Raw genomic sequence first — 27,751 nt, forward strand, 5'->3', positions numbered from 1 at the left:
TAAAAGAAATCTCAATACCTGGCTATCAAGGTGATTTATTCAGATCACAGCAAATCATATATGTAATTTCACATAATCTAATCTTGTAAAATTATATTCACAGTACATTTAAGAATAGAAACATGAATCTACTTGAAAAATGTGTTTGAAGGGTGTCTAGAATTGTAATAACCATAATGACTTAATGAAACAATCTTGTGATGTTTGAATCATACTTTGATAATTTGACTTTTTTATACCCATTAAGTGTAGCAGCTCAATGTCCGTGACAAGTTATCATTCAACAAAGTTACACTCCAGTTATTAAATCGTTGGGTTTGATTGACCAAGAAACTGTAAATTTTGCCGAGGAAAGTATTACAAATGATATAGTATCTGATTAAAGTTCTAATCCCGGAATGATTGCATGTTTATTCAGAGCAAAAAGGGAATTGAACAAGATAACATTCAAGTAGATAACCTAGAATGTGGCATGCGAGATGTATATCTGGCAAGCGAGGGATGTAATTATGTGGCCAATCAGACTAGCGGCAGTGTACAATGCTATATGTCCAAACCATAGGGTCTGTGTCTTCATACCACGAAAGTGCAATGTACTATTGTTGTATTTTTACCATCTACTTTAATACCCTTCTTGTTCTAAATTGATTGTCCACATTCTCTTTCATTAATTTAATTTGACATGACATATACCAGGAATGGAAAGGAGTCGAATAGATTGCCTATTACAAAAATCTAAAAGATATATTTGGTCTCCAACCTATCATACATTAAGTTTAAATGCACAAGCATTAATATCAGACAAAATTAAATTGAGAGAGAATCAATAGAAAAATAAATAACTGACATATATTATGTATCAAAAAGTACATCATATTAATTCAAAATTGAAGTAAATTAGATGTATAAAAATTCAATCAAAAGAAATTTGCATAAAAGAAATTTGCATAAGAGAAACAAATGATATAAACTGAAAATTAAACCCCCTTAGGCCCCCTAAGCTTTCGATATCTGAAGTAATATTTAGCATTCACATAGAGTACTGACTTAACATCATTAACTTGTAGAAAAAAAACCCAAATGAATGGGATGTATAAAAGTGTCAGTGAATGGAATCAGATAATTTTGCATAAAGTATGATGAAAGCTTAAAAAAACATCAAAATAACAAATATTACAGCCTAGTTATTAATATGCAAAGGTAAATTTACACAATTTTCACAAAGCAATATATGAATCTAAATTAGAAATATATATCTAAAAAATGAATGAATGGAATGAAATGAAATAAATTTCCTTAAGATAACAAAAGCCATGAAAAAATAAATCAAATAAGTAAAACATCAACCCTATAGAGCACTCACTTGTTACTATAATTCTCAAAGAAGAAATTTACCTGGAAATTAAAATGAAAATTCAAATATCTCATAAAGAAATGATATACAATATTTTTTTCTTCTTTGAAAAATATAAAAGGAATAAATAGTATAGTCATCAAATTAAGAAATGGGAGCAAATATTTTATCAAATTTGAGGAATGTGATCATATTTTCTGAACTGTAGCAGAATGATTGAGTCAAGTTATATTATGACATACACTTATCTTAATAATGTGGCTTGTAATCTTAAAACCATGAAATACAAAAATTATTTGAAGTATGATTTCATATCAATATCCTACATCTATGCTCTGCTTATCCTAAAACAAATTTCATCAACTGGCAAGTACCATTCTTAATTTGATTTGAAATACCATGAATTAAAATGAAAGACAAAATTTAGAATTTATTACAACAAAAAATATTATAGAAGAGCATTTGACTTTTTGAAAGTTATGGAACATTACAGATATTTATTTCATTTCTTTCCTCTTTTTCAACATTACACAGAACCTCGCAAATGACAAAAAAGAAGGGAGGGGGTAAATCATATAAATGCTAACATTATAATACATGTATATTAAAATAATATTCTTAGTGATTGGAAGACCAAATTCCCCAGCGAGTTTGAATAAAAACATGATTACCTATTTAATGTGTAAAATAAGTACTGCTTTCAAGGTATCAATAATTCAAAAAGTTAGGGAATGATTGTGAGAAACCAAAGAGATCCTCTCTACATTGAAAAAACACTGCAGATGTGTCTTCATAATATTCAAATATAAAAACCACAATGCTGCAGTTCTTTTGATAAATGAGCAATATCAAATACATCTTTGAATATCAGCTTACAATACATCAAGCTGTGAATGTTAAATCAAAAGGCAACGTGATTATGAAAGAATTATAAAAGGAATGAAGATTGCACAAAGACTTTGTTACATTACATAAAAAATGTTAATTTTTTTCATATTTACAGCCATTAAAAACACACCTTCAGCCACACATAAATTTATTATAAATTTCATACATGATTTTTGCACTGAATAAAATGTTTATGATGCACTTGGTGAAAAAAGTAAAGTGAAGTGTATTCAAGGTGATTGTTATATCTGCAGTGAATTGAAGACACAACATATTAATCTTTACATAAAACATCACTCCTTTTCAAAATAAATATCTTAATCAAACACAAGTTAATACCAATCCTGCGTAGGTTGACCTTCAATAAACCAAATAACCAACTACTTTGGGGTCAGATGATGTAACATTTCCCTAATATTAGAAAGTTTCTCAGCTAACAGATTCATTTTCAATTTTAACCCGTTGCTTACTGGAACCGGGTGGTCCCTGTGTTAAACGTATTGGATTCAAAGAATCTCGGAGGCAACGGGTTAAGAAAGACCTGTCAAACCTGTTTTTTAAATGGGTCCCCTAGGACCTCCTTAACCCTGCCACACCATACTTCAAATGTACAGTGTATATATATATATACCCCCCCCCCCCTATGATGAACAGGTGTGGCCTTCATAGTAACTTCAAGGTAACATTTGGGGCAAAGTAACCTGTATGCTTAGACTTTTAAATACAGACTGATATCTTGTAGTAAACAATAGTTATATCGGGAGGAGAGACCTGCGGGTCATAGTGATTCAGTTCGCCTTTCGCCTCCCAGGCACAGGTGACGCCAAACAAATAATAATAATAAAACATGGTTTCATTGAGAGTAAAAGTTTGCGTCATATTACTTCACGAATCAAAAGTGAAAATATTTTATCTCTGTTGAAATCTATTACATTTTTTTTTTCTCTGCACAGATGAAACAAACTGAAAATAAGCATATTTCCTATTTTCTTTTGTATGAGGTAATTATCCAACACTGAAATCAATAGTATCTTGCCAGTCAGCCAGACTAAATTTCCAGTTCAAGGTATGATAATGCTCTTTATTCACTGAAATATTAACATTCCTATCACTTTGTACATCATTAATTTTCAAAGACTGAGGTAAAAATGGCAAAAATAGGGGTTGAACATACAAAATAGGATCTTAATTACTTTACAGAATTACCACCCAGCAAGGAAAATATACTTTGAAAGCCCTGATTAGTAAAGATGTTATTTCGATATGTGATTTAAAAAAAAACTATAAATAATAATGCAAAACTTAATTTAATAAAATTAATCTCCATAACTGATAAAGAGCTACTGGAGACCATACAAGGATTGACCTTATTCTGATAGAAATCTTCTGAGATGATAGGATGCAACAGAACCTTGATGATTACTTGCAAGGTTTGGTATATTTCAGATCATTGTGATGGTAAGCTTACAAGGAATAATGATGAGGAGATTTGAACTCTTTTTTTAAAAAGTCAACTCCCCGTTTACATGACGCTACATACCCTCGATGATTGCTTGCTAGTCTCCTGTGGCTGTGTTGTGCTCTTGTTTGATACTCGGATCTCCTCACGTTCCTGTTCAAGCTTTTGAATCTCCCATAAACCTGCCTCCCTGCGGAAAACAGAGAAGAAACATATTCAACTCAATTTTAATCTACTTCCATTTTAAACCAATATCATACATACAGTGTACAAATACATAATTTACTTGTATTTTGGTCAATCTTTTCACTATCATTATTGATATTGTCACTCATGATAGTGGCAGGATCACACATGGTTTACTAATATCTCTAGCTAATTTTTGCATGACAATGAAAATACAGGTGCTACGTCCATCTTCAGACAAAACAACAAAAACAAATTATGATTTTAACACACATTATGTAAACATGTACATGTATATACCACTAAATATGATATTGCATTTATACTTCCTCAGAAAAGATCTATCTCAAATGCACCTGTTTTGCAAGTTTATTATTACCATTTTAGATCAGATTTATTCAAATAAGGATGCAACTGTACAGTTAACTCTGCATAATTTGATTGATTGTCCATAAGTTCAACAATCAACCCAGTTGAAGCAATTTTTAAGACAAGATTATGAAAAGCACGTGTTTTTTTTTTTGCCTCTTCTGAGTCAAATTTCACCTAAATTGAACAGATTCTGTGGTCTTAAGAGATCTGACTTACAAAGATTCACCAGTATTTTGAACTTCCCATGTTTCAAAATGCTCATTCTGCCCCACTCATTCTGACCTCCAAAACAATGAACATGAATACATTCTTTAAAACCAAATCATACAAGAAAATTACTTACAATCCACCCCTTGTCATCCGCGCTACAGTAGGATAATTGGTTTGGTCCTCAATATTAGTTGATTCGCCCAAGTGCTCTAGCTCATCCTCTGTCACCGAGGTAAACGAATCATCATCATCCTCATCATAGGATGTTGATGGTTTGTTGATATCAGTCTCTTTCTTCTTCTTCTTCTTCTTGTTGAGGGAAGGGTGACTCTTGATCGGTATCTCTGGGGGAGGGGGAGCCCTGGTTGGCATGCTAGCACCAAAGTTGGTTCTGGTCGTCCCACCCCCAAGGGTCTCGTAGATGGGCTCTTCGGTGTTGGACTTTTGAGTCGCTCCTGATATGAAAGTGTGAAACAAATAATGAAAAAAATAATAAGAGCTTATAAGTAATTTAAGCTTTTGTTCTCTCTCGGTGACAAAAAGGCTGCGATCTTCTGGTATTATCTTAAAAAAGCTCCAGTCAGAAAAAAAGGTCCCACTCTCCAGCATACACACAAAATCTTTGCAATGCCTAGAAAATCATTAAAAACAGATATGATATTTCCCTCTGAAAAAAAATCTGAAAAATAGCCAAGGGTCGCTAAGTCACCGACGAAGTCCGAGGCGCCCTGGTCGGGGTTACAATCTCTTACAAAGTAACTTAAGAAATCGAAAGTGATTCAAGTCTTTCAAGGTGAGTCTGCATGATAGTTTCATCATTTGACTTTAAAAAGCAGTAAAAAACAGCATGAGAATGTTTTGGGGCAAAGGATTTCACATTTAAAAAAAAATAAAAATAAATAAATTTAATTAAAAAAAATAAAATCTGAAAACAAATCATTTTAAAAATCGGAATTCCGATTTTAGTCGGGAGAATGTCATGCCTGTAATAAGGAGAATAGCCATACAGGCCTTCATCCCAGTGTCCCAAATTAGGATGGACTGGATGATGAAGTAACAACAAATTTCAACAAACCTTTCCTGTTGATTGTAGCATATATATGGCTGTCTCCCAGTCGCCTTGGATCTTCATAAGTGTTCTCCAATCTTTAAAATCAAAACAAAAAATACAAATTTCCTGAAATCTTGACATGAAATAATGCCATGGTTGCACCTTCACACATATTTAGAGTATGATCACAGTACCAAGCAAGTGACCATGAGAGAGGGAGGGCATGTGTTTTATAAAGAATTCATTTGACTTGATGTCGTGTGTGCCAAGAGCAAACAGTATTTTACTTTTAATCATATTGATACATTACCAAATGCTATTGGTCCATTTCATAACACTTGCTATCAATGGCAATAGAACTATTACAAACTTTCCTCTTGTCCAATTGCATTGGTCCCTATACATGTATAACGATTGATACACCTTTACTAAAACCAAAATACCTTCAAACAGTTCCAAACATGGACCAACTTACTTGACTGATTCCTTTGACTCTATGCCTTCATCTTCCTCCGAACTGGTGCTGAGCTCAGAATCATCAGAATCCGACTGCAATCTGGATACAAGATCCTTGGCTCTCTGCCACATGTTCTTGAAACCAGAATCACTGCTCTGGTTTTCTTTCTCTTCTTCGCTTTCACTCTCGCTGTTTTCTTCTTCACTGCTCGAATGATGTGGAGGAGCAGATTGCTTCCCGTCGTGTCTAGAAAAATGAAATATAAGAAATCAATCAACATCATGTAAAAAGTGTAATGGCTTCTCTGACCCGCTGACTTAATCAAACAAGTGGAATGCCTCTGGCCGTCTCACCTGCATCACGCGATTCAATATAGCAGCAGTGCTGATTTTGAAAACTACTATAACTCGCACAAGATGTTCAGTGATACTTGGTTACTCTTATTTCCACGTTTTATGAACTAGACCAATACACTTATAGAGATACATGTATGATGGCAATTCAACAAATACCCCCAACGTGGCCAAAGTTCTTTGACCTTACATGACCTTTGACCTTGATCATGTGACCTGAAACTCGCACAGGATGTTCAGTGATACTTGATTACTATTATGTCCAAGTTTTATGAACTAGACCAACACACTTTCAAATTTATGGCTGTAATTCAACAAATACCCCAATTTGGCCAAAGTTCATTGACCCTAAATGACCTTTGACCTTGATCATGTGACCTGAAACTTGCACAGGATGTTCAGTAATACTTGATTACTATTATGTCCAAGTTTCATGAATCAGATCCATAAACTTTCAAAGTTATGATGGTAATTCAACAGATACCCCCAATTCGGCCAAAGTTCATTGACCCTAAATGACCTTTGACCTTGGTCATGTGATGTGAAACTCATGCAGGATGTTCAGTGATACTTGATTAACCTTATGTATAAGTTTCATGAACTAGGTCCATATATTTTCTAAGTTATGATGACATTTCAAAAACTTAACCTTAGGTTAAGATTTTGATGTTGATTCCCCCAACATGGTCTAAGTTCATTGACCCTAAATGACCTTTGACCTTGATCATGTGACATGAAACTCAGGCAGGATGTTCAGTAATACTTGATTAACCTTATGGCCAAGTTTCATGAACTAGGTCCATATACTTTCTAAGTTATGCTGTCATTTCAAAAACTTAACCTCAGGTTAAGATTTGGTGTTGACGCCGCCGTCGCCGCCGCCGTCGCCGCCGCCGCCGCCGTCGGAAAAGCGGCGCCTATAGTCTCACTCTGCTATGCAGGTGAGACAAAAATCGATCACATAAGTTTCACTCTAATATGTGAAGTTAACTTGCCTAAACTGTTCTTTAAATGATCTTCATACAGCAGACAGACAACTCTGAAACTGAATGCTGAAAGGCCCTAATGTTTTAGTGGGCAGAGGTGCAAAAGAACTCAAAGGTCTCTCCAATTCAAGAAGAATTTTAATGAAAGTTTTATAACATAAGATAAGAATGGAGTGTTTAAGGAATTTACAGAGTGTTATGACTAATCCATTTCAAAGCCACCTCATTACACTGAAAATATTGGGAAATTATCTTGCTGCTTATGGAATCGACATTTTGATAGTTACATGACTGAAAAAAGAAAAAGCTGAAAGGTCCGAGTAGCAAAGTTGCAGTAAATTCTGAAGGATTTTCAATGCACATTTAATGGGATAAGTTGGTATTTGTTGTTTAAAATTTTACATCATCTAGAACATGGAGTAATCACAAATAGTTATAATACCTTGATCTCCCTGTATTCCCTTTGTCTCTGTAAGCTTCCCTGACGAGAGATGCCATACTGCCGCTGACAAGAGACAGATCAGATCCACTATCATAAGCACCAACACCCCTTGTGACAGGCAGAAGGGACTGACCCTTCCTCTTGCCTTTCTTCTTTCTGGACCTGGGAGAGTGAGAGGAGGAATGATGAAAATCTTTGAATGAATGGGACAGAGGGAGAAATGGAGGCATGAGTACAGGGCTCTTTTCATGAAACTTGGTTCTAATAATGCAAAGATTCTTTGATAAATGTGATATTGGCCAATGAAAAGACACTCTTTCAGTAGCTTAAAATAGTACCTGGGTGGTGTTTCACAAAGACTTAAAGGTCAAGTCCACCCCAGAAAAATGTTGATTTGAATAAATAGAGTAAAATCAAGGAAGCATTATGCTGAAAATTTCATCAAAATCGGATGTAAAATAAGAAAGTTATGACATTTCAAATTTTCGCTTATTTTTCCCCAAACAGTGATATGCACAACTCAGTGACATGCAAATGAGACAGTCGATGATGTCCCTCACTCACTATTTCTTTTGTTTTTTATTGTTTGAATTATACAATATTTCAATTTTTACAGATTTGACAATAAGGGCCAACTTGATTGAACCATATAGTATTAAACAAATGCTAATTGCATATTTTCAGGGGGAATAAATCGTTGTTTCATACGACAGTAGGGAAAAAATTGGAATATTTCATATTTCACATAATAAAATACAAAAGCAATAGTGAGTGAGTGATGTCATCGGTCTCCTCATTTGCATACCAACAAGGATGTGAATATAACTGTTTTGTGAAATTAAGCGAAACTTTAAAATATCATAACTTTCTTATTTTACATCCGATTTTGATGAAATTTTCAGTGTTATGCTTGTTGGATTTTTCTCTTTTTATTTGAATAAACTTTTTGGTGGGGTGGACATGTCTTTTAAGTATGACTTAAATCGCACTTAAATCCCGACGCATACATGATATGCAACGCGCGATCTTATTGATCAATACGCAGAAGTGCGCGTCATCTTGGCATGATCTGACCAATGCGGTCATGCCTTTTATACCGCACGTAACTAGGCATTTAAGTGCGACTCTAAGTCATACTTAAATCTTTGTGAAACACCCCCCCGGTGTCTTAACCATTGATGAGGGATTTGATGATATAGGGCCATGGTATGGGAAGACAGAACCATACCATTAGAAATAGACATCAATAGAAAGATAGAGAAGAAAAGAGGCATTTAAAAGAAATAGAGGAAGATGAAGGAATGAAGGATACTTTTCAGAGAGGAAAATAAAGTATTATAAGAAAGAAATACAAAAAGTTATTTAAAAAATAGAAAGGGAGTGGATAGAAAGAGGAGAGAGAGGGGGGGGGGGGGAGAGATGAGAAAGAGAGAGTAAGAGGGGTGGATTACATGGAGCAAATATGATTCAGTGAACCCACAGCAAACACCCCTAAACAAACTTTACTGCAAAGGAATGTAAAATAAATATACACTGTCACAAATCAAAAATAGCAAAAGAATTGATAGAATACACAATGTTTGCATGTAATCTTGAATTCTTTGAATTCAAATATAAAAATAAATGAAATGAAATGAAACCTAATTCACCTACATAGTCCAAGCCACACAGCAAGAATATCAAGTAATCCACTCTCCAGCATAGTATGGTATAGTATTGGTCTAATCACATCGCAACAGCAACCAGAGCATTGAATTTGATCTTTCAGTCAATGGCAATTGAGCCCTTTCTTTCCCCTTTTCATTCTAAATTTTAAAGGCTACATGTATGTCTGTACCATCTAATACTCATTTGGTCTACATTGCTTGAGACATCTGATTACACAAGCAAGGAGCTGCTTCATAAAATGTTATTAACAAATGGAAAGGTTCTTGGGTGCTACACGTACGTCGGATTCTTAAGCATTGCAACTCCCATCTGGTTGAATTGAAATATGGTCTTGATAGATTAAAATTCCTGTTGGGAACAAGTATTCCAACAACAAGTTTAACAGTTGTCAAATTAGGGTTGCAGGATACTTTGTTTCTAAAACACCAGGGAAATATTGGGGTATCTCACTCAGCACAAGAACATATTCCGGTTGTTAGTATAAAATAATTTCTAACTTTATGACAGCTTCATGTAACAGCCCCCTGGTAATTACCAAGTGGTCATGAGACAAAGGGGGTGGGGTTACAAGGCAAATAGACTATTTTCCCCTATTAAAATGGAAATTTATTTCATGTATATCAGATCAAGTGACGATTACACCATATTTCATTTTGCTAGTAGACCTGATGGGTTTAGCCAGTAGACCTGATGGGTTTAGCCAGTAGACCTGATGGGTTTAGCCTTGATAGAAGTAGACCATGAATGGTAATAGATCAAGAGGCAGTGAGTATAAATCCACTTGACCTTGTCGGAAAGGAAACACGTTCTATTCTCTCTGCCCTTGTGCAGCTCATTTCTCGTCATCGCACTCAAACTTACAGCAATAGAACCTTTCTTACCATCTTAGTATTTTCTTTTTCTTGGATTTCACTTTATGTGAATTCCTTATTTGCATGCAAAAATAAAGAACTTATTATAAAGCAATCAGATTGCATCACACAAGCAAAACTACCCTAGAACAAGTTAAGTTGTCTATCTCTAATTCATTTGCCTTTTATTGGGATCTAGGAAAACTAAATAGAGCGGTAACAGAAATAACTCTATCATTCTTATAAGAAATACATGTAGTACCACGCTGATCAAATAAGTCATGGATAAAGAGAGAATCTAAATTAATTTCTTCTTTTTCAGGCCAATCTACATGTCAAATCAGTATTGGGATCTAGGGGAACTAGGGAAACTACTTCAGAGGCAACAGAAATATAAAAAAATATATAATTCTTGTAGGGAAACAGTACTACACAGAATAAATAAGTCATGGATACAGAGAGAATATAGATTTTTTTTTTCAAGCCATTCTATATATGTCAAATCAGTACTGAAGACATATGCACCTTGCCACAAGTCTATGCAGTGTCTCTTACCAGGAATCTTCAGTATCTTTCATAGTAGCATTCCATCATTCTAATTGGGTGATTTCAAGTGAGGTGTTAAGATTTTTGCGTTAGTGTTGGGCCGAACTTCAGAGCTGCCAAGTTGTATTTTGCATTTTCAGTATTCTTATCCCCCAAATCAGTATTTTTACCGTGTGAGATAAATATTTTGTATTTTCCCCCAAAAAAGTGTATTTCATAATAAAATGCTTGGCGCACTTGCCCATCACGGCGCTCAAGCTGCATGTAAGCTAAAATGTGCACTGCTCTTGCAGATGAAAAAAAAAAAACATTGAAACTTGTGTATATCTCACCCTGGTTTTTACAAAATGATTGAAAAAAAAACAAGTTACCTGAAATTACATTGATCTAATAACCGTATTTGTGTACGTTTTTTTTTTTTTTTAATACAAAAAACATATTTTTTAAAGAAAAAACGCACTGCCGTATTTTGGTTGCAAAAACGTACTAAATACAGAAAAATCGTACTACTTGGCAGCTCTGGAACTTTACATCACACAGCACCAAACTTAAAATAAAGCTGGTCCTGGGATGACTCTCACCTAGTCAGCACGCACAGATCCTAATTGAAACCTTGACAAATAAGTAAGTCTTCACTCTTCACACATACAACTTGCTGTTTCAATTAAAGGGGCCTTCTGCACACAATTCATTGGCAGGGACCTTAGACTTCATATTCAGACCATGTAACTCGAGTGAACGGTTTGCATATTGCAGATTAAATCTCACCAGGGGTCGAGTTATGAATTATGTAATTTGGGCCATTTTGTATAAACTCACATTAGGAGATGAAGATAGGTAGGATAATCAAAATTGTGCTCCAACATAAACCAAACTTGAAATTACCCAGTGTGTGGTGTATGCTACAATGGGAAGATTACTGTATACATGGAAAGATTAGATGCTGTGAGGGATTCTTGCTAAAAGCTGCAGCTCAAACTTTTGTCAAGGTGCCTTCGGCCACGATCTAGGAGCTAAAACAATCTAGATGTGTCACACTAGTATGATATCATGCAGATTATTATTATTCAATTTTGCTGAGATATTTACAGCAAAAGAAAAACCTCTCAGAAATCAGAAAGTGGGTCTATAATTACCTTGGTATATCTTATCTTACCGTTTTAATCTTTGGAAATGTGAACACACAGAAAATATAAATATATTACTAGCATGAATCTTAATTTTTCAATTTTTTTCTCTTGCAGTTAGAGAAATCAACAACAATCAGATGGAAATAAATGTTAATGTCTTTATTTTTAGTAAACATACTCCAGGCACATTTATTTTTTACTTTTAGGATGCAATCATATTTTTACATTGCAAACACAAGCTAGTATACATGTAGCTCATTCCTTACCAAGTGACTTGCTTCTTCTTCTTCTTGGATATTAACTTATTTGAAGTTCTAACAGCATGTCAAAATATATACAAATTTGAGTTATGCCTTTTTACATGTATATACAGTACCATTCACATAATATAAAAAGAGTAATGATCCAAATTGAATAAAAATATATATTTCCATTTTTAAAAAACAGATTGCAATCCAGGTACAAACACCTACAGGTACTAATACCAAGTAAAGTAGTGATTTGGACCCCTCCCCTCCCCCCTCGAGATGTCTGTTTTCCAGATGAAATTTGCTTCATTACTTTACACATACAATGTAATTAACATTCTAACAACTGATTGACGATTCTCGTGTTGCTTTGCCGTACAATGTTTTCTTACATATACATGTAACATAAATTAAGTTCAATAATCTTATTCAAGACTCTTACAGTTAAAAAAATGTAATACTTACGGTGACCTCATCCTTTGGCTGACCCTTAACCTCGATGGAGCACCATTGGGGGTCGATGTTACTGGTGGGTATCTATCTCCCATACCCTTGAATACAGACTGGAAAACAAATATATACATCACATAAGTTTCTCAGATCTAAATTGAATGGATTTTGTGTATGTAAAAAGAAAATATTCGCATGCATCTGAAGAGATTTTTTAAGCAGATACGAACCAATAGCGCCATCTTGGGTCCTCAACTACTCATGCCTGGCCAGTTTCCTGACCCATAATGCTAGTGTAGTCTAGTAATATAGACCAACTTGAATGATAACATGCTAATTACCTACTCAATACATTTATACTGCAATAATTATGTAACCAAGTACCAAAACAATTCCTTTATGTTAGTTTCTCTATACAAATACAATTATAGGTCAATTTATTCTCTGTAGTGTTAGTAGAATTCTGAAAACGTAAATTTTAAGACTATGTATTTATAACACACAGTCAATGAGAGACCACACACAGTTCACTCCCCCTGTAAGAGCTTTTTTAATCATTACTAAATAGTGAGTTCCCCACATTTACAATAATGCATTGTATATTGTCATTTTGTACATCATTCAAGATTTTATGAATGCAATAAAGGAATGTTGACAAACTTTCAAATAAGTTTTAGGTATACTATGAATAACCTAGTCCAAAAACCCATACCAAGACTCATCATACAATTGTGTCTTTATTATCTTCTGAATCTACAAATAATTTTACAACACATGATCCTACAATAGTACGCTGTTTATGGATAAATAAATATCCCATGTTAGATAAAAGAATTAGTAATCCATGCACTTTCACAAAATTGGGTTGAAGAATATATTAAGAAATGTAAAGTTATGAGGGGAAACTTCAATGAAAATGCAAAGATTATTATAAAGTAAAGTGTATGCGATGGAATGTAATTAATATTTGAAGATTTAAAGCAATTTCGGTAAGAAGAAAGGGTGTATAAAGGTGCATCCCACTTCATCAAATTTATTAAAACAAGTGGTGAAAATAACTTGCACTGCATGATCATCATCATATTTTGCATCGAAACTGATAAATTTCCTATGAAAAATAATCTAGTTTTACGTGTCATATAAACCAAATAATGAATGTTCCTTCATTTGTGCAATGGACAGAATACTTCATTCGGTGAAAGATGAAATGAATGATCCATTCAACTCGGCTACGCCTTGTTGAATGGATCATTTCATCTTTCACCTCATGAAGTATTCTGTCCATTGCACTCATAAACATTCATTATTTGTATACATGTAATATCATGATTCATGACACGCCTTTTGATATCCTTGATTCCCAACATAACAAACATACTTCTAAGCAATGTGTTTTCAGCTTGACATTCATTCTGGCCTTAAATTTTGATATTTCTAGATCAAATCTACTTGTCAATTGGTATCACATTATTTGAGCCGGGTACTCTGTATCATGATACATGGATATGTTCATATAAATATTGTTCAAGAAAAAAAACTTGTTTTTCATCATCAAATAACAAAATATATAATTAAGAGGTGTGAAAAAATTGATGAGTTGTGCTGTGAAAGCAACACCAAGTGAAAGACTCCAAGATGGAAGTAACTGTCAAACTCTGTGAAGATCATTATCAGAAGATGAAATGGCCATTAGACTTTAAGAGAATGAAAGAGAGGTTAGTAGGATTATGTTATAAATGATGACATCATCACACAAATGAGGGAATTATGGGTAACCTGTGGGGATGAATAGGTGTTGCCATCGAGAATGGTTTCTGATGTATACATGATGGGAGGCCCTCGCTGTGTGGTGGCAATAAAGATATTCAAACAAACAAATTTAAGAGATACTGTAAGTTATCAAACGAAATCACGACACTGATCAATGGCCAACATCACAAAAGTTTGGCTGGCAGACAGTTCTGGGGCCCATTTCATAAAGAGTTGCTATCATAGCAAGTTGCTATCATAGCAACTCTGGTAGAATAGCAGCTTTTACTTGCTATGCTAGCAACTTGCTATGCTAGCAACTTTGCATTTCATAAAAGCACATTCGCTGGAAAGTCAGCTTGACTTTCCAGCTATTTATTTGAATAGTCATGTACGAGGCTGATTAGGGGGAAATCCCCTTTCTCTCCAGTTTTTTGTTTTCAATTCAAGTCATAAGTTTTGGTAGAAAGCACTGGCGGATCCAGGGGGGGGGGGGGGGCACAGCCGGCCCATGCCCCCCCCCCCCCACCTTTGAGAAGCAAAATTAGAAGAAGAAAAATTGAAAGAGAATATTATTATTTTTTTGCTTATTAATTTTTTCGGGAGCGAAATTATTATTTAGTAGCTGCAAACAGGGTCTGCAGCATAAGACTAGCAGTTGAAGCAGAGTGATGGCTCTATGGCGATAGTTTGCAATTCTAGAAGAGAGTAAGAAGAAAATATCTATTTGTCACAGGTTGGCATAGCATTGTTTCTCCATTCTGTAAGTTTTCAGAGAATTGATTTCATTTAGCCCTATGCCAGGGAAAAAATTATTTTAAAAAGGGGGAAAATTTATTATTATTGCCGGTCGAAATTTCACCTTCAACAAATTTTCTACCGTACAAGTTCAATCCCAGTCCCACACTTGACTATTTGTGTCGGTAATGCAAGGTTGTATCAACAACAAGGCAGGCGGCGGCCCACTGCTGGTGCAGTGCTGTATGATCACCCTGAAGCAAGTAAATTTGTAGGCTCTAATTATGCATGAAACATCGAAAATGACCTTAAAAGATTATTTTTGTTCAAAATGGAAATGATTTTTAAGTTATCGGTTTCAACGGTGAATAACCATTCAGAAAATGGATTCAACAATGCCATGGCCACAACTTTTTTTTTTTGAGAAAGTCAGAAACAGAAAAAAAAAGCAATCATTTTTTTATCGCATACATTCGTAATTCCGAAGCTTCATTATTCCGAAGGTTCGTTAGTCCGAGAACGAAGTGAGGTTCGTAATTCCGAAGGTTCGTTAATCCGAAAACGAAATGGTTAACGAACGTTATTTCGTTTTCGGACTAACGAACCTTATTTCGTTTTCGGATTAACGAACCTTCGGAACAACGAACCTTATTTCGTTTTCGGATTAACGAACCTTCGGAACATCAAACCTTATTTCGTTTTCGGATTGTCGAACCTTCGGAATAACGCCACAAATGTTCGGAGTAACGAACTCTTTTACGTTTTCAGATTAACGAACATCGAGGTATAGGCAATTTACGTGTTTCGGAATTACGGACCTTCGGAATTACGAAGTGTAACCTTTTTTATGGCCTAGGGCTTTTTTAATTTAGGCCTTGCATTAAACACTTCCACATAATAGATCTACCTTCCTCTATTTTTTCCCACAAGAAAAAAAATCCTCTCAATTTTTTTTTTTTTTAAGTCTGTCTATAACTTGCCTCCCTTTTTTTCCCTTTGCCTGCCCTGGGAAAGACTGAAAAATTTGCTGTTTCGGAGGAATTTTTAGAATTTTTTTTTTCGGGGGGGGTAGGTAGAACAAAAAAAAAGAAACAGCATTTCTACTAGAAAGCATTACATTAATATTTTCTTTATTAGCATTATCACAGACATTGCTCTAAATATCTGTTCTCTTGTAAGAGCCCTTTGGGCATGCCTGAGCACAACGTACACCATTCTTAACAATGAAAAACCCTTTACAGTGTCAACTTGACGCTCCCCCATGACCAGCGTCAAATATTTAACCCTATTTGACGCTCCAGTAACCATACTTGTCGCTCCAGTAAAAAGTTGACGCTCCTACTGGAGCGTCAACTTTTTATGAAATGCGCTGCAGCGTCAAATATTTAATTTGACGCTGCAGGTGAAAATTTGACGCTGTTTTGGGACTTGACGCTGACGCTGTACCTTTATGAAATAGGCCCCAGATTTCATCAAACAAGTAAGACTGTAATAAACATTGATTTGCAAACAAGCTAAAACTTCAATAGCAAAAAAAAATGGGGTGTTGAGGATTAAGGCATGTTACATGTATCCATACATCCATGGAAATGAAGTACACTTCAAAACTGAGAAAAAAAAACATAAAATTGAAACATGAGTTAATATACACTGAGTATTACATGAATTTGGTCTAAACCAAACAATTTTAACCAAATATTATTGTGTAAATTGCAGACCATATGCTTTCACACACAATATTGTGATTCAACAAAATTTGTATTTACAAGTAAATAAACCATGATTTCCCATGTTACATATCCCTGAAAATGAATGTCTAATTGGCAACTATAAAAACAGATAATTCATATAAACCATAAATCACACCACTTACCGGGTCATAGCCTACAATGATTGGTACTCGTCTCTGCCTTGTCTCATACAAGCTCAGTCGATTGGTTTTCTGAGTCTCTAATGACTTGGTGAGTTTCTTGATTATCCTCTCCGTGGAAGACTTGGTCCTACTGTGAATGGGTGCATCTTTGGCCAGGGCTTCCCTGTAGTACATGGTAGCGATATCTGGGTGGTTTCTGGAGACATTCAGATCGCCAAGTCCATCAGATATCCTCCATAGATGGTCTATGTCACCTGGTATAGGAAAGTATAGCAAAATAAAATAGGATTAAATATGTGGGGAAAAGTGAGAGTATTGTAAAGTATTGTTAAAATAATAGAGAAGGGTCAAGTAGCCAAGTAGGGCAAAGCGTAATAGATTACCGGTATTTTATAAGTTACATACAAATAATCCTGGGGACATTAAACTCAAAATAATTTCACTAGGAAATCACAAGTCTAGAGTTTGGCTACAAAACTCTGGACAAATTGTTTTGCACAGTTTTTATTCAAATTTACTTTGTAGCTATGTCAATGGATGGCCAAAAATGTCTCTTTACATTGATCTACGCAACATTATTGACACCTCGTATCCCATTGACTTTGTACACAAAAAATATTTGCTGAGCTTAGCAGACTATGCCTGAATGAGCCTAGGGGGTTAAGAGGTTATGGTGAAGCCTATTTACCTGCATCTGTGAGTGTTTGATGTGCAACATGGTAGCTTCGTTCTGCATTAGAATAATCACAAAGCTGTCTGTATGCTTCAGCCATATAATAGAAACACCAGCCTCTCTCTCCATAGTTCTCTAACAGACCTGATATTAAACAGGAAAGGACAGGAAATATAAAATGCTTCCAACATTTACACGCAGAAACTTATATACTACATCAAGGCTACTTGCAAGAACCATACGTACATCCAGTATGTACATGTACATGTGTAAGTGTGAAACCAAATATAACGAATATCATTAAACAAATTCAAAGTGTAAAATATGAATGCCATCAAATGATGCACTAGTAAACATTAGTACCCAATTTACAGTCCTAATTTGAGGTTTTAATGACTAATTCAACTGTCCTTAATACCATTTTTTTTTATCAATTTTTTTTTAATTTATTTGAAACTGCTGAAAATTAAATGTCTGTGAGATTGGAGTGCAAATGACTGACCTATAGATTCTAAACTATGAATACATAAAGTTACAATTCAACCTTTTAAAGTCAATATACATATAAGGAAGTTTTAAGTTAAATCCTTGATATTTAAATAGACATATATATATCAACTTGAACACTAGATTTTGAAAATAAGATTGATGAGAATTAATACTTATATGCCAAGTTCAATACAAGCAAAATGATCCTTTGCCTCTGAATATAAAAAATAAATAATCAGACCTTCATTTTTGAGGAGCCAATCGCGCCGGCGCTTCTAAAAAAAAACAAGAAGAACAAAAAATCGCGCTCAAAAAAAAAAAAAAAAAGGCCTTCACAAAAAGTTGCTGAAATTTCACATCTTTATATTCACGAAATAGGCATCTGTTTTCCATAATTCCTTGAAATTATTTTGATTTAGTTGGAAACTACCGAAAAAATGAAGAATATTCACCTCTTTCTCAACTCTGATTTGATTTTAAACTTGGTAAATATTGTAGTCCCATATATGTAGATTTTCATGGCAACACCATGGAAGTCCACATGTGGGACTACAATATTTACCGAGTGTAAATTCAAATCAGAGTCGGGAAAGAGGTGAATATTCTTCATTTTTCTGATAGTTTTCAACTAAATCAAAATAATTTCAAGGAATTATGGATTTTTTTTTTTTTTTTTTAGCAGGAGCGCGATATTTTGTAAACGTATTGACCCAGGCCTGGTTTCACCACAGATTAATTAATAGCTATACAGCTATTGCATATAGGATGTTAAGAAAAATCTACAATTTATCATACATGTATTGTATTGAATTGATTTGAGCTCCTCAAGGAGAGCGATTCTGAAGAGCTCAATTGAGCTCCTCAAAAAAATAAGGAGAGCGATTTATTGAGCTCCACAAAATTATAAACGTGAAGGACTGAATAATACCATGCAATGATGCCGCTTCCTGATAGATCTCTACAGCTTTGATGAGATCAAAGGAATGAAGATACATCCTGGCCAGACTCTGAGCCACTGCTGCTTGCAGACGAATGTCCTCTCGAGTAGGACGTGAGATAGAGCTACTGTTGCATCTCTTCCACGCTTCTTGCAACCATTTCAGGGCCTCCTCGTTGTTTCCAAGCTTCTTGCAGAGCACGGCCATGTCATGGAAGAGTTTGGCCTCTTTAGTGATCATCACACCTAGAAAACAATAGCAAATTAAGCGGAATATTGTTATTATAGTAACTATTATTAAATTCCACTTCAGCTCTTAACTTGAAAAGACAACTACACACAACATAATTTAATTGGTAAATATTACAAAATTACAACTTCTCCTTTATTAATCAAATATGTGCAATAATATATGCATGTACAACTAAGAACTACTTGTATGTACACTTGTAGAACAGCTACATGTACATGTATCAAAAAAAAAAAAAATCAATTATTAATCACAAATTGTACTCAAAGTTCATTTTCAAAAGGCTGTGAGTGCTGGGTTTCTTTCATCTGTTTCCTACATGTATATGCAAATTCATATTCATAATTTCCCAAAAAGCTGGGTGCAATTGCCAAAATGAATAGACTTTACGACTAGACTTCTATAAACTTACCTTTTGACTCATTCTGCTTGAGAACTTCTTTGCTTGCTTTCTCACAGCTCACAACAACTCTCTGGAAGTTTTCAGCATCTACAAGAGCATTCAGCATGCGAGCTTCCTTCACCAGCATCCTGGCCTTCATCAGTCCATTCCCAACTTTGGTGTAAAACTCTGCTGCTTTGCCATAGTTCTTTCTGGCCTTGTCCATGTTACCTTGCTTGGCTTCCAGCTCAGCCATTTGATTGTAAGCATCGGCTTTACCCTTGTCATTCTTCCATTTCTCAAACTCACCAACAGCCCACTGAAAACATTTAATTGCACCCCCAGGGTCTCCCTTCGCATCGTATGCAAGTCCTAGATTGTAGTAGATATCGGCTAGAGCATTGGTGTCCATGCCATTTGTCCTCTGAAGATCACTTTCAAGTTGTTGGTGGAGGATCTTGACCGCTCTGTCAGCTTGCCCAAGGATCACCAGAACAGCACCAAGATTACAAGCACAGGACTGGATCAGGAATTTATCATTCACTTCAGTTGCCAAAGCCAATGCTTCCTCATACTTCGCAACTGCTTTCTTGTACTTGTGGGCACTGACATCTGCATTGGCGCTTTTCAGTAAGCTATCTATGTGCTGAACATCAGGATTATCTGATCTATCAGGGGCCGGGATATCAGTTCGAGAACTCATTTCCAAAGCCTCTTCTACATGCAACGTTTCATTTACAATATCATCTCTCACAGAGACATCACCATTATCACATACTTCTAATGCAGCCATCTCCTTTTCTACTGATCTTATCTCCTGCATAGATTTTGTTCTCGGAACTTGATGTTCACGAGCTGCATGGTCAGAAGCAAGAGTCTGTTCATCTTCCTCCAAAGTCAAAGTGTTGCTCCTTGCATCCTCATCAGTTTTCCCATCTTCTGATTTCCTGCTATACCAATTATTATACATATACTCACTATCCACATCGATGTCATCTACAAGGGATGTCACAATCTCCACAGGTGCATCACAATCACCATCACCCTCTGGCTCTGCAGATCCCAAAGTCTTCTCAACTTCTTTATTCTCATTAGCATCTCTGTCTTCCTTCAATACGCCAGCACTTTCTGTATTTGCTTTGCTTGATGTATCATCTTTAGTCTGGTCTAAGTCATCAATATCAAATACAAGTTTTTCTCCATTATGAAAATCATCACCTGGTCCATGTCGATCATCAGTGAAGGTCTCCATCTCAAATAATCATTTCAGGAGTTTCCTGATCATCGTGTACTCTGCATAGTAACAAAACAAAAATGAAATCAGACAAAGAACCATTAAAATTGCAACTTTTAATGAATTATTGGTTTCTAGAGTTGTTATAAATGAATTGTAAGGTCATTTTGTTGCATGAGTTTTATATTTTCCCCCATGAAGTTCCACCTTTGTCACTCGGAGTAGGGACAACGGTATATTCGGTATTTGCTCTATCAAAATCCCTACATACCATTGCGAGTGCGTCGAGCGCGTCCGTTGATCCTACGAAGCCCCAATAACGCATCCCTCTTGACTGATAATTTCACCCTAAATTGAGTTATTTTAGGTAGCTATGATATATTTGGCATTAAAAGGATCGGTAATTATTTGTCAGTAATTATTTAGTATTCTATATTTTCGAATGGCTTACCTCTACTTGTTCTTTGAATGGGAAAATATCGTACTTTGTCCTTGTATTCCACATGAACTGCAGAGTTTGTATGTGTATAAAGTCAATGGGGAAATTCAAAGTTTTGCACACGCGACCCGTCACCATGACGTCACCAGGATTGCGTGTGAGCGAGCTAAGTTTGATTTGGGGGCGGTGCCCTCCAAAATTTGACCAATAAAAATTCTGCATTTGCTGCATCTTTTGGGATTTTCCCTAAATTCATGTCTCAGGGACCGTCTTGGAAGTGCGTGCTGAGCTGTATAATCTTTTTGAAGGACCCACCCTATTCTACTTAAAGATATTCAATTAAAACATCTTGGGGCCCGTTTTGGGACTTTTCATTCTTAAAAAAGATGGTTTTGAGACGAAGTCTTATATCTAGATTAATTTAAGAAAAAAAAATTAGTGAATTTATTTTTAAATTTTAAAATGCAAAGCAAAAACCTCCATATGACGTGTACGTGACGTAATTATCGTCATGAAGTTGAAGATCGCGCGAAGTGGTGGGAGGGGCCTATCGCGAACGTAGACCATGTATTAGTCTTGATTCAGGCAATTTTTATGATTTGTAAAGTTCGTTGAAACTCTGTAACGTTGTGAACGGATATCATCCAAATAAAATAAATGAAAATAATTTTAAAATGTGAAAGGATGAAGGCTAGCACAATCTTTCTCTTAGGAACATTCAGCCCCCCCCCCCCCTCCTCAGTTACAAATGTTAATCACGTGTAATCGCCGTGATACAAGGAGAGATGTTTTGGAAGGTCATGTGTGTGTGAGATATTGCACATGGCATAATGGCGGCATATACGTGTGATACAGGGAATTCTGTACAAGGATGTTTACATTTGTGTGTGAGAAGGTCTGTGACCGAGATGGTGGCATGGGAATAATGGAGTTAGAGTGGATTAAAAAACTGCATGTGTAAAGCATGGACCTGTACGTTGCAACTGTACATTCGCTCTGGGGGCTAAATCCCGGGGCTAAATTAAAATAGGGGAATCCCCCGGTGTGTATAGCTTGATTAGTAATCAATTGTTAAGGCCTACTAAAGTATATTTTGTTTATTAAAAAAATCTAAGAAATCAATGTTTTAATTTGCAATGTTTACGCACAATATATGTATATATGCCCTCTCACAATCACACACATTTAAGATTTTATTTTTAACAGTAACATACTGATTGTTGTAAAATTAGGATACAAAAATTACTCTACGAGATGTCAGTTATTTTTTTATTTTCTAATGTATAGGCGGAGGGGAGGGGGGTGGGTTCCCTCGGTCCTGCGCCCCTGCTCTTAGCAAAAATAAATAAATGGATATTTAAAAAAAAAATCCTAATAATTGGAGAAAATTTTCCCCAAAACGTACGTATCTCCTATCTCCCGAATTACAATAATAATTTCTGCCAATACCTGCAAAGAACCCGTTTACACCCCCCCCCCAAAAAAAACCCCTGAAAATTGGAGGCCATTTATATGATTGAGCGGAGAGTTGGAAAAAAACGTTTTCGGTGAGAGACCCCCCCCCCCCGCTGACTTTTACATCCGTAATCTGCTTTTTTATGGGAACATTTTTCTAACAATTCGTCTATCATGCCCTGTCATGAGTGAAAATATAGTTCAAACAGGGATATGCAATAAATCCCTGGTTCAAACATGGACCTTTTAAAGCGTTGACAAAAAGTGACAAAAAAATCACGCTCTTATGGGGCTTTTATACCAATGTAACCCGATATACATGGAAATAAATTAGGTATCCAATGCGACTGTCAAATTGAATTTACATCTGATTTCAAGGGATCGATGTGCCATAGGCCTATATTGATTTTTTTTTACACGGAGGGGGCCTACATAGCTCGTTTACATTTCTCGATTTGACTCCTTTTTCCGCCATGAGTCTCAACTTCCTACATGGGATATTATGGAGGATCGATGGGGTGGCCCTTAATTACCCCTTCTATATAGCTATCCCAGTAGGGGTCAGGGGTTGGATTCTGAATTAGGGTGGGGGTATGGGTATCATCATGTAACAACGATCAGACGAGAATACTCACTTGTTAATTATTATTCTTTTTTTTTGTTAAGTGAAAAGAGTTGCCCCCTCCTTCGGTGTCCCTGGTCGGTGCCGGTGAGTTTTCCAAAAGAAAAATATTCTGAAGGTTGCTATGGGGAACTCTTCGTCAATTTTGAGATATGACATTATTTCACTTATTTCACAAGTCATAATCATGAACATAATACCAACAAATATTACATCAGAAGAATTAACATGACGTACAAATCAGACATGGCATCATTTATTTAAATTGAATAATACGGCGAATAGAAACATGAGGGAACCTGCATTAAAAAGCAACGTTTTATTTCTTCAGTCTGCAGGATCCAAAAAATATGAACTCTTCATGCAGGACAGCACAATAAAAATGATAATTTGATTCCGTAAAGAAATGCCAAAATATTACAACTGTAAAGAAAGTAATTTACATGGACTTTTTCGGAATAAGGAGGGTGTGAAAGAATAAGTTGTTTCTGTGAAGTTGCCGCGGTGTATACTTCAAAAGATCAATGCAGAAGGGTGTTGACAACAAAAAGAAAGTAATTTACATGGATTTTTCGGAATAAGGAGGGTGTGAAAGAATTTGTTTCTGTGAAGTTGCCGCGGTGTTGACAGACATAAAACAGCCTGTCCGATAAGGTCTTGGAAGCCAGACATTCCGTCGTCTTCGGTAGGAACATTTCATGAGATAAAATGAGTCATGTTTTTTTTTTGCGTTTTCACTTCTGATTGGGTCAAAGCATTCATGTGCTGACCAGTGAAAAGCACCCCTTTCCATTGATCTTTTGAATGATCCCATGATGGGTTAGTGTGTTCTAGCCTGAATTATATAACACGAGAATACCCCCAGGGATCCCTGAGCTGGTTGTACCCCTGCCTTTCCGGTCCAGGGAATAATCCAGATGGACGAGGGCATTTACCGCATCAGGTAAGAATCATCCATTACAATTCATTATTATTAATATGTAATTCAAATTTTATTTTCCACTGCGGAAATGTTCAAACCTTATTAATGTATTTTTATGTTATAGAGAGAGAAATCGAAATAAACATCCCTAAACCTCACTTAAATTATTTTAAATTGCAGAATATACAAATATTAATTTTAAATGTTCTTAATAACTTGATTCTTTTCCATGAAAACATTTTTTTTTCATACACTGACCCACCCTTTCTAAAAAAAAAAAAAAAAGGGAAGATACGTCCCGGTTTACGTCGTTATATATAGGCCTACAGAGATAAGATCACTGGCTTTTACCGTTATCTGAGATTTTTTTTTAATCATGTACGTATATAGAATAAAAAAGAATATATAGGGGGGCGCCGAACCCAAAATCCCAACAATTAACTTAAACTTTTCCTTCAACCCTGCATGATGTCACTCGACACCCCCTCCCCACTCCCCCCCCCAAAAAAAAAAAAATATCAGTTACCGAGGAAAAAAACATTCATGAGCAAGGTCGACATCCCGTCCTTTTCGTAAGTGGGAACAATTTCACGGGAGAATGCTAATGGTAGAGACTGGGAGGTAGTTTTATTTTTTCTTGGGGGGAGGTAAGGCGACTTAATCAGATCGATAAAAATATCATAACTGTATCTACCCCCCTCCCCCCCCCTCTTTCCTTATTTTTACGAGCGTGTAACACCTCAGTCACATTTTGATCTGATTTACGGCGGCCGTACGGTGGTCGAACACAGCCGTTTTATTCATTTCTATTCAAACTATTAGTAACCAACCCACCTATAGTATGATATAGCTATTTTTTAAAATCTTTAAAACGGCTGTTTTTTTTATTCACCGTTCTGCCACCATAGAGCAAATGTGACTGTAGTGTATCTGATATAAAAAGGAAACATTTACAGAAAATAACAGAAAAGGAAGAGGAACAAAAATAACCTATATAAATCCAAACAACTGACTCTTTTCCTCCATAATGTCCCTCAACGCCCCCACTCCCAAGACAGAGCTCCCTGTCCCTACCAGAGCATTCTCCTATAGCGTATTTCTTTGTTCCGTACGAAGAGGGGGGGGGGGGAGAGAAAAAGAAATATGAGAACATCGAGTAAGGTCGACATTCAGTGGGAACAATAAAGGTGAACATATTCTCGTGGGAGAATGATCTGGTAAGGACAGCTAGGTGTTTTTTTTTTCTGGGGGCGGTAATTAAGATCGAAAAATGAAAAATAAATAATCATCACTATTTTGACTTGGTCTTCACCCCCCCCAAAAAAAAAAAAAATTGGGGGGGGGGGGTAGGTATAAAAAATTTAAGGGGGTTGAGTTGAGCCCCTGTTATCCCCCCCCCCTCCCCCGCGTACGCCACTGGAGCCTACAACAGGCCTCTACCTCGGTCACATTTGTTTATACGACGGCCGTTTTATTCATTTTTATTCAAACCACGGAGCTAAAGACGGGCGTTTTTTTTTTTACTCGTCGGACGGCCTTTGCATGAGCAAATGTTCCGAGGTAGTAGGTTGCCAAAATTAAGAGACAGAGCTCATGACATGATTATCAGTTCGATGAATTAGATGTCAAATATCACCAAACTCTAGATCAAATTTAAAGTAACATAGTAAGGAATCAAATCATAATAATGCAACAATAATCTAACGATCAAAATATCTGCATTCTGCTCTTCTTCGAGCTTGATGACTTCACAAATAAATGGCACACAAGCACAAGCAATATCTGAAAACAATTTAAATACTACTTTTCCCTCTGTTTTCTCTCTGTTTTCTCTCATTTCCTTGACTCACTCACGCTTTCTTTCTGTTCTATCAATGTTCGATGGACGTACATTAAAAGTGACTTTAACTGGGTGGAAATATTTCGGGACCGAGATCATTTATTGAATAACGGCGCGGGACAGCGACGTCTTTTACAAGACTATATTTTGGGGTCATCGGACTTACGCGATGCGCCAGCGATCACCTGATATTTTCGCGCAGCTGTCTCCGTCCCAAACTGTCTAAAACTGGCCGCAAAGCCTTATTGACACAAAGCAGCGCGGACGGAGTCAATGGGGAAATTGAACGTTTTGGGCCAAGTTTGAACCCTTTTTTCTAATTTCATTTACATGTTGGAATAACAAGACTTGTCTGAATGGATTAGTACCACTTATTTTAATCAAGTAAGTGATTTTAATATTATAAAACGAAGGAGATTTTTTTTTGTTTGTCTTCATTGGGGTCCCTACTCGGAGTATCAGAGCGAATTTTGTACATTGATGTTCGGGTAGGTGTAGCGATAGTGAATAGCCAGAAGGCATGTCCTTTAATATGCGTCTTGTAGCTTGGCGATGAACAAAGATAACATTGGCGACGTTAAGTTAACATCGTGGCAAGTTTTCCCCTTTTTTCTTATTTTTCTCATTTTTTAAATGAATTCTTGTTTAAAAATGAAATCAATATCGTATAAATGTCGAAAATGAAGTTGTATTCCATGTACATGATTTATCCTAAATTTTACACCACTTGAGGTAACTCCAGCGAGCTAGCGCGGCTCCTGTCCCCGACCCCGTGCCTGGCTGCAGCGCGATAGCCAGCCGGCCTGGCCTGGCCTGTGGCAGTGGCAATTGCCAAGCCCAATACACTCGAATTCGCGCCCGTCACACGTCAACTCTTTCTCTCTCCGTTCCTCTCTCAATTAGCAGTTAAAATATCTTTTCCTAGTTCCTTACATGTACTGAGGAAAAACTGTATGGATAAGTGGTTGAATCATTACTGAAAATCACAAAGGAAAAGAAATATTTACGTGCAATTAATGGGTGAGGGTACAGCACCATTTCCGTTGCGAAGCTAAACACACTGCATAATATGCTAAGATTGAAATTTTCGTCTAATTTTTGCTTGCGTAAGATTTTCAGTATGGCCGGTGTACTACTACGAAGCCCCAAACCGGACATTTTTTACAACGAAAAAAAAATATATTACGTACGTACGTAGTATTATTACGTACGTACGTTATATTATTACGTACGTACGTAGTATTTATTACGTACTTACTTAGTATTTATTACGTACGTACGTAGTAATACTACGTACGTAGTATTTATTACGTACGTACGTAACAAGCACCGCATCGAACCTGTCGGGGAACCTGTATAATCGGATTATAAGAGTTTGGATTTATAATATATGGATGTAAATTTTTTTTTCATTCATTTATTTTGATTTCCACGCTTTTATGACTCCGGGTTGTGACTACATATTCACATTACAGCACATTTTAATGATCGCGTGAT

General features: G+C 36.0%; 1 protein-coding gene across 7 annotated transcripts; it reads right to left on the reverse strand.

Moving 5' to 3' along the window:
• Positions 1–27,350, reverse strand: LOC129262145 (uncharacterized). Of its 7 annotated transcripts, none has more exons than XM_064100187.1 (13): positions 27,266–27,350; positions 19,773–21,035; positions 19,102–19,356; positions 17,700–17,828; positions 17,012–17,265; positions 14,428–14,493; positions 12,667–12,764; positions 10,308–10,352; positions 7,759–7,920; positions 5,996–6,223; positions 5,545–5,615; positions 4,603–4,924; positions 1–3,891 (listed from the first exon to the last, which is right to left on the reverse strand). In XM_064100187.1, the coding sequence occupies exons 2-13, from the start codon at positions 20,992–20,994 to the stop codon at positions 3,765–3,767; spliced, it is 2,979 nt and encodes a 992-aa protein (XP_063956257.1). In that variant the 5' UTR covers positions 20,995–21,035; positions 27,266–27,350; the 3' UTR covers positions 1–3,764. The 7 variants fall into 7 exon arrangements, with proteins under 7 accessions (XP_063956257.1, XP_063956256.1, XP_063956259.1 ...); XM_064100186.1 differs by having other exon boundaries at positions 27,262–27,346; XM_064100189.1 differs by lacking the exon at positions 14,428–14,493.
• Positions 27,351–27,751: the final 401 nt, after the last annotated feature.

This window comes from Lytechinus pictus, chromosome 5 (genome assembly GCF_037042905.1).
Source record: "Lytechinus pictus isolate F3 Inbred chromosome 5, Lp3.0, whole genome shotgun sequence".
In the NCBI taxonomy this organism is placed as follows: domain Eukaryota; kingdom Metazoa; phylum Echinodermata; class Echinoidea; order Temnopleuroida; family Toxopneustidae; genus Lytechinus; species Lytechinus pictus.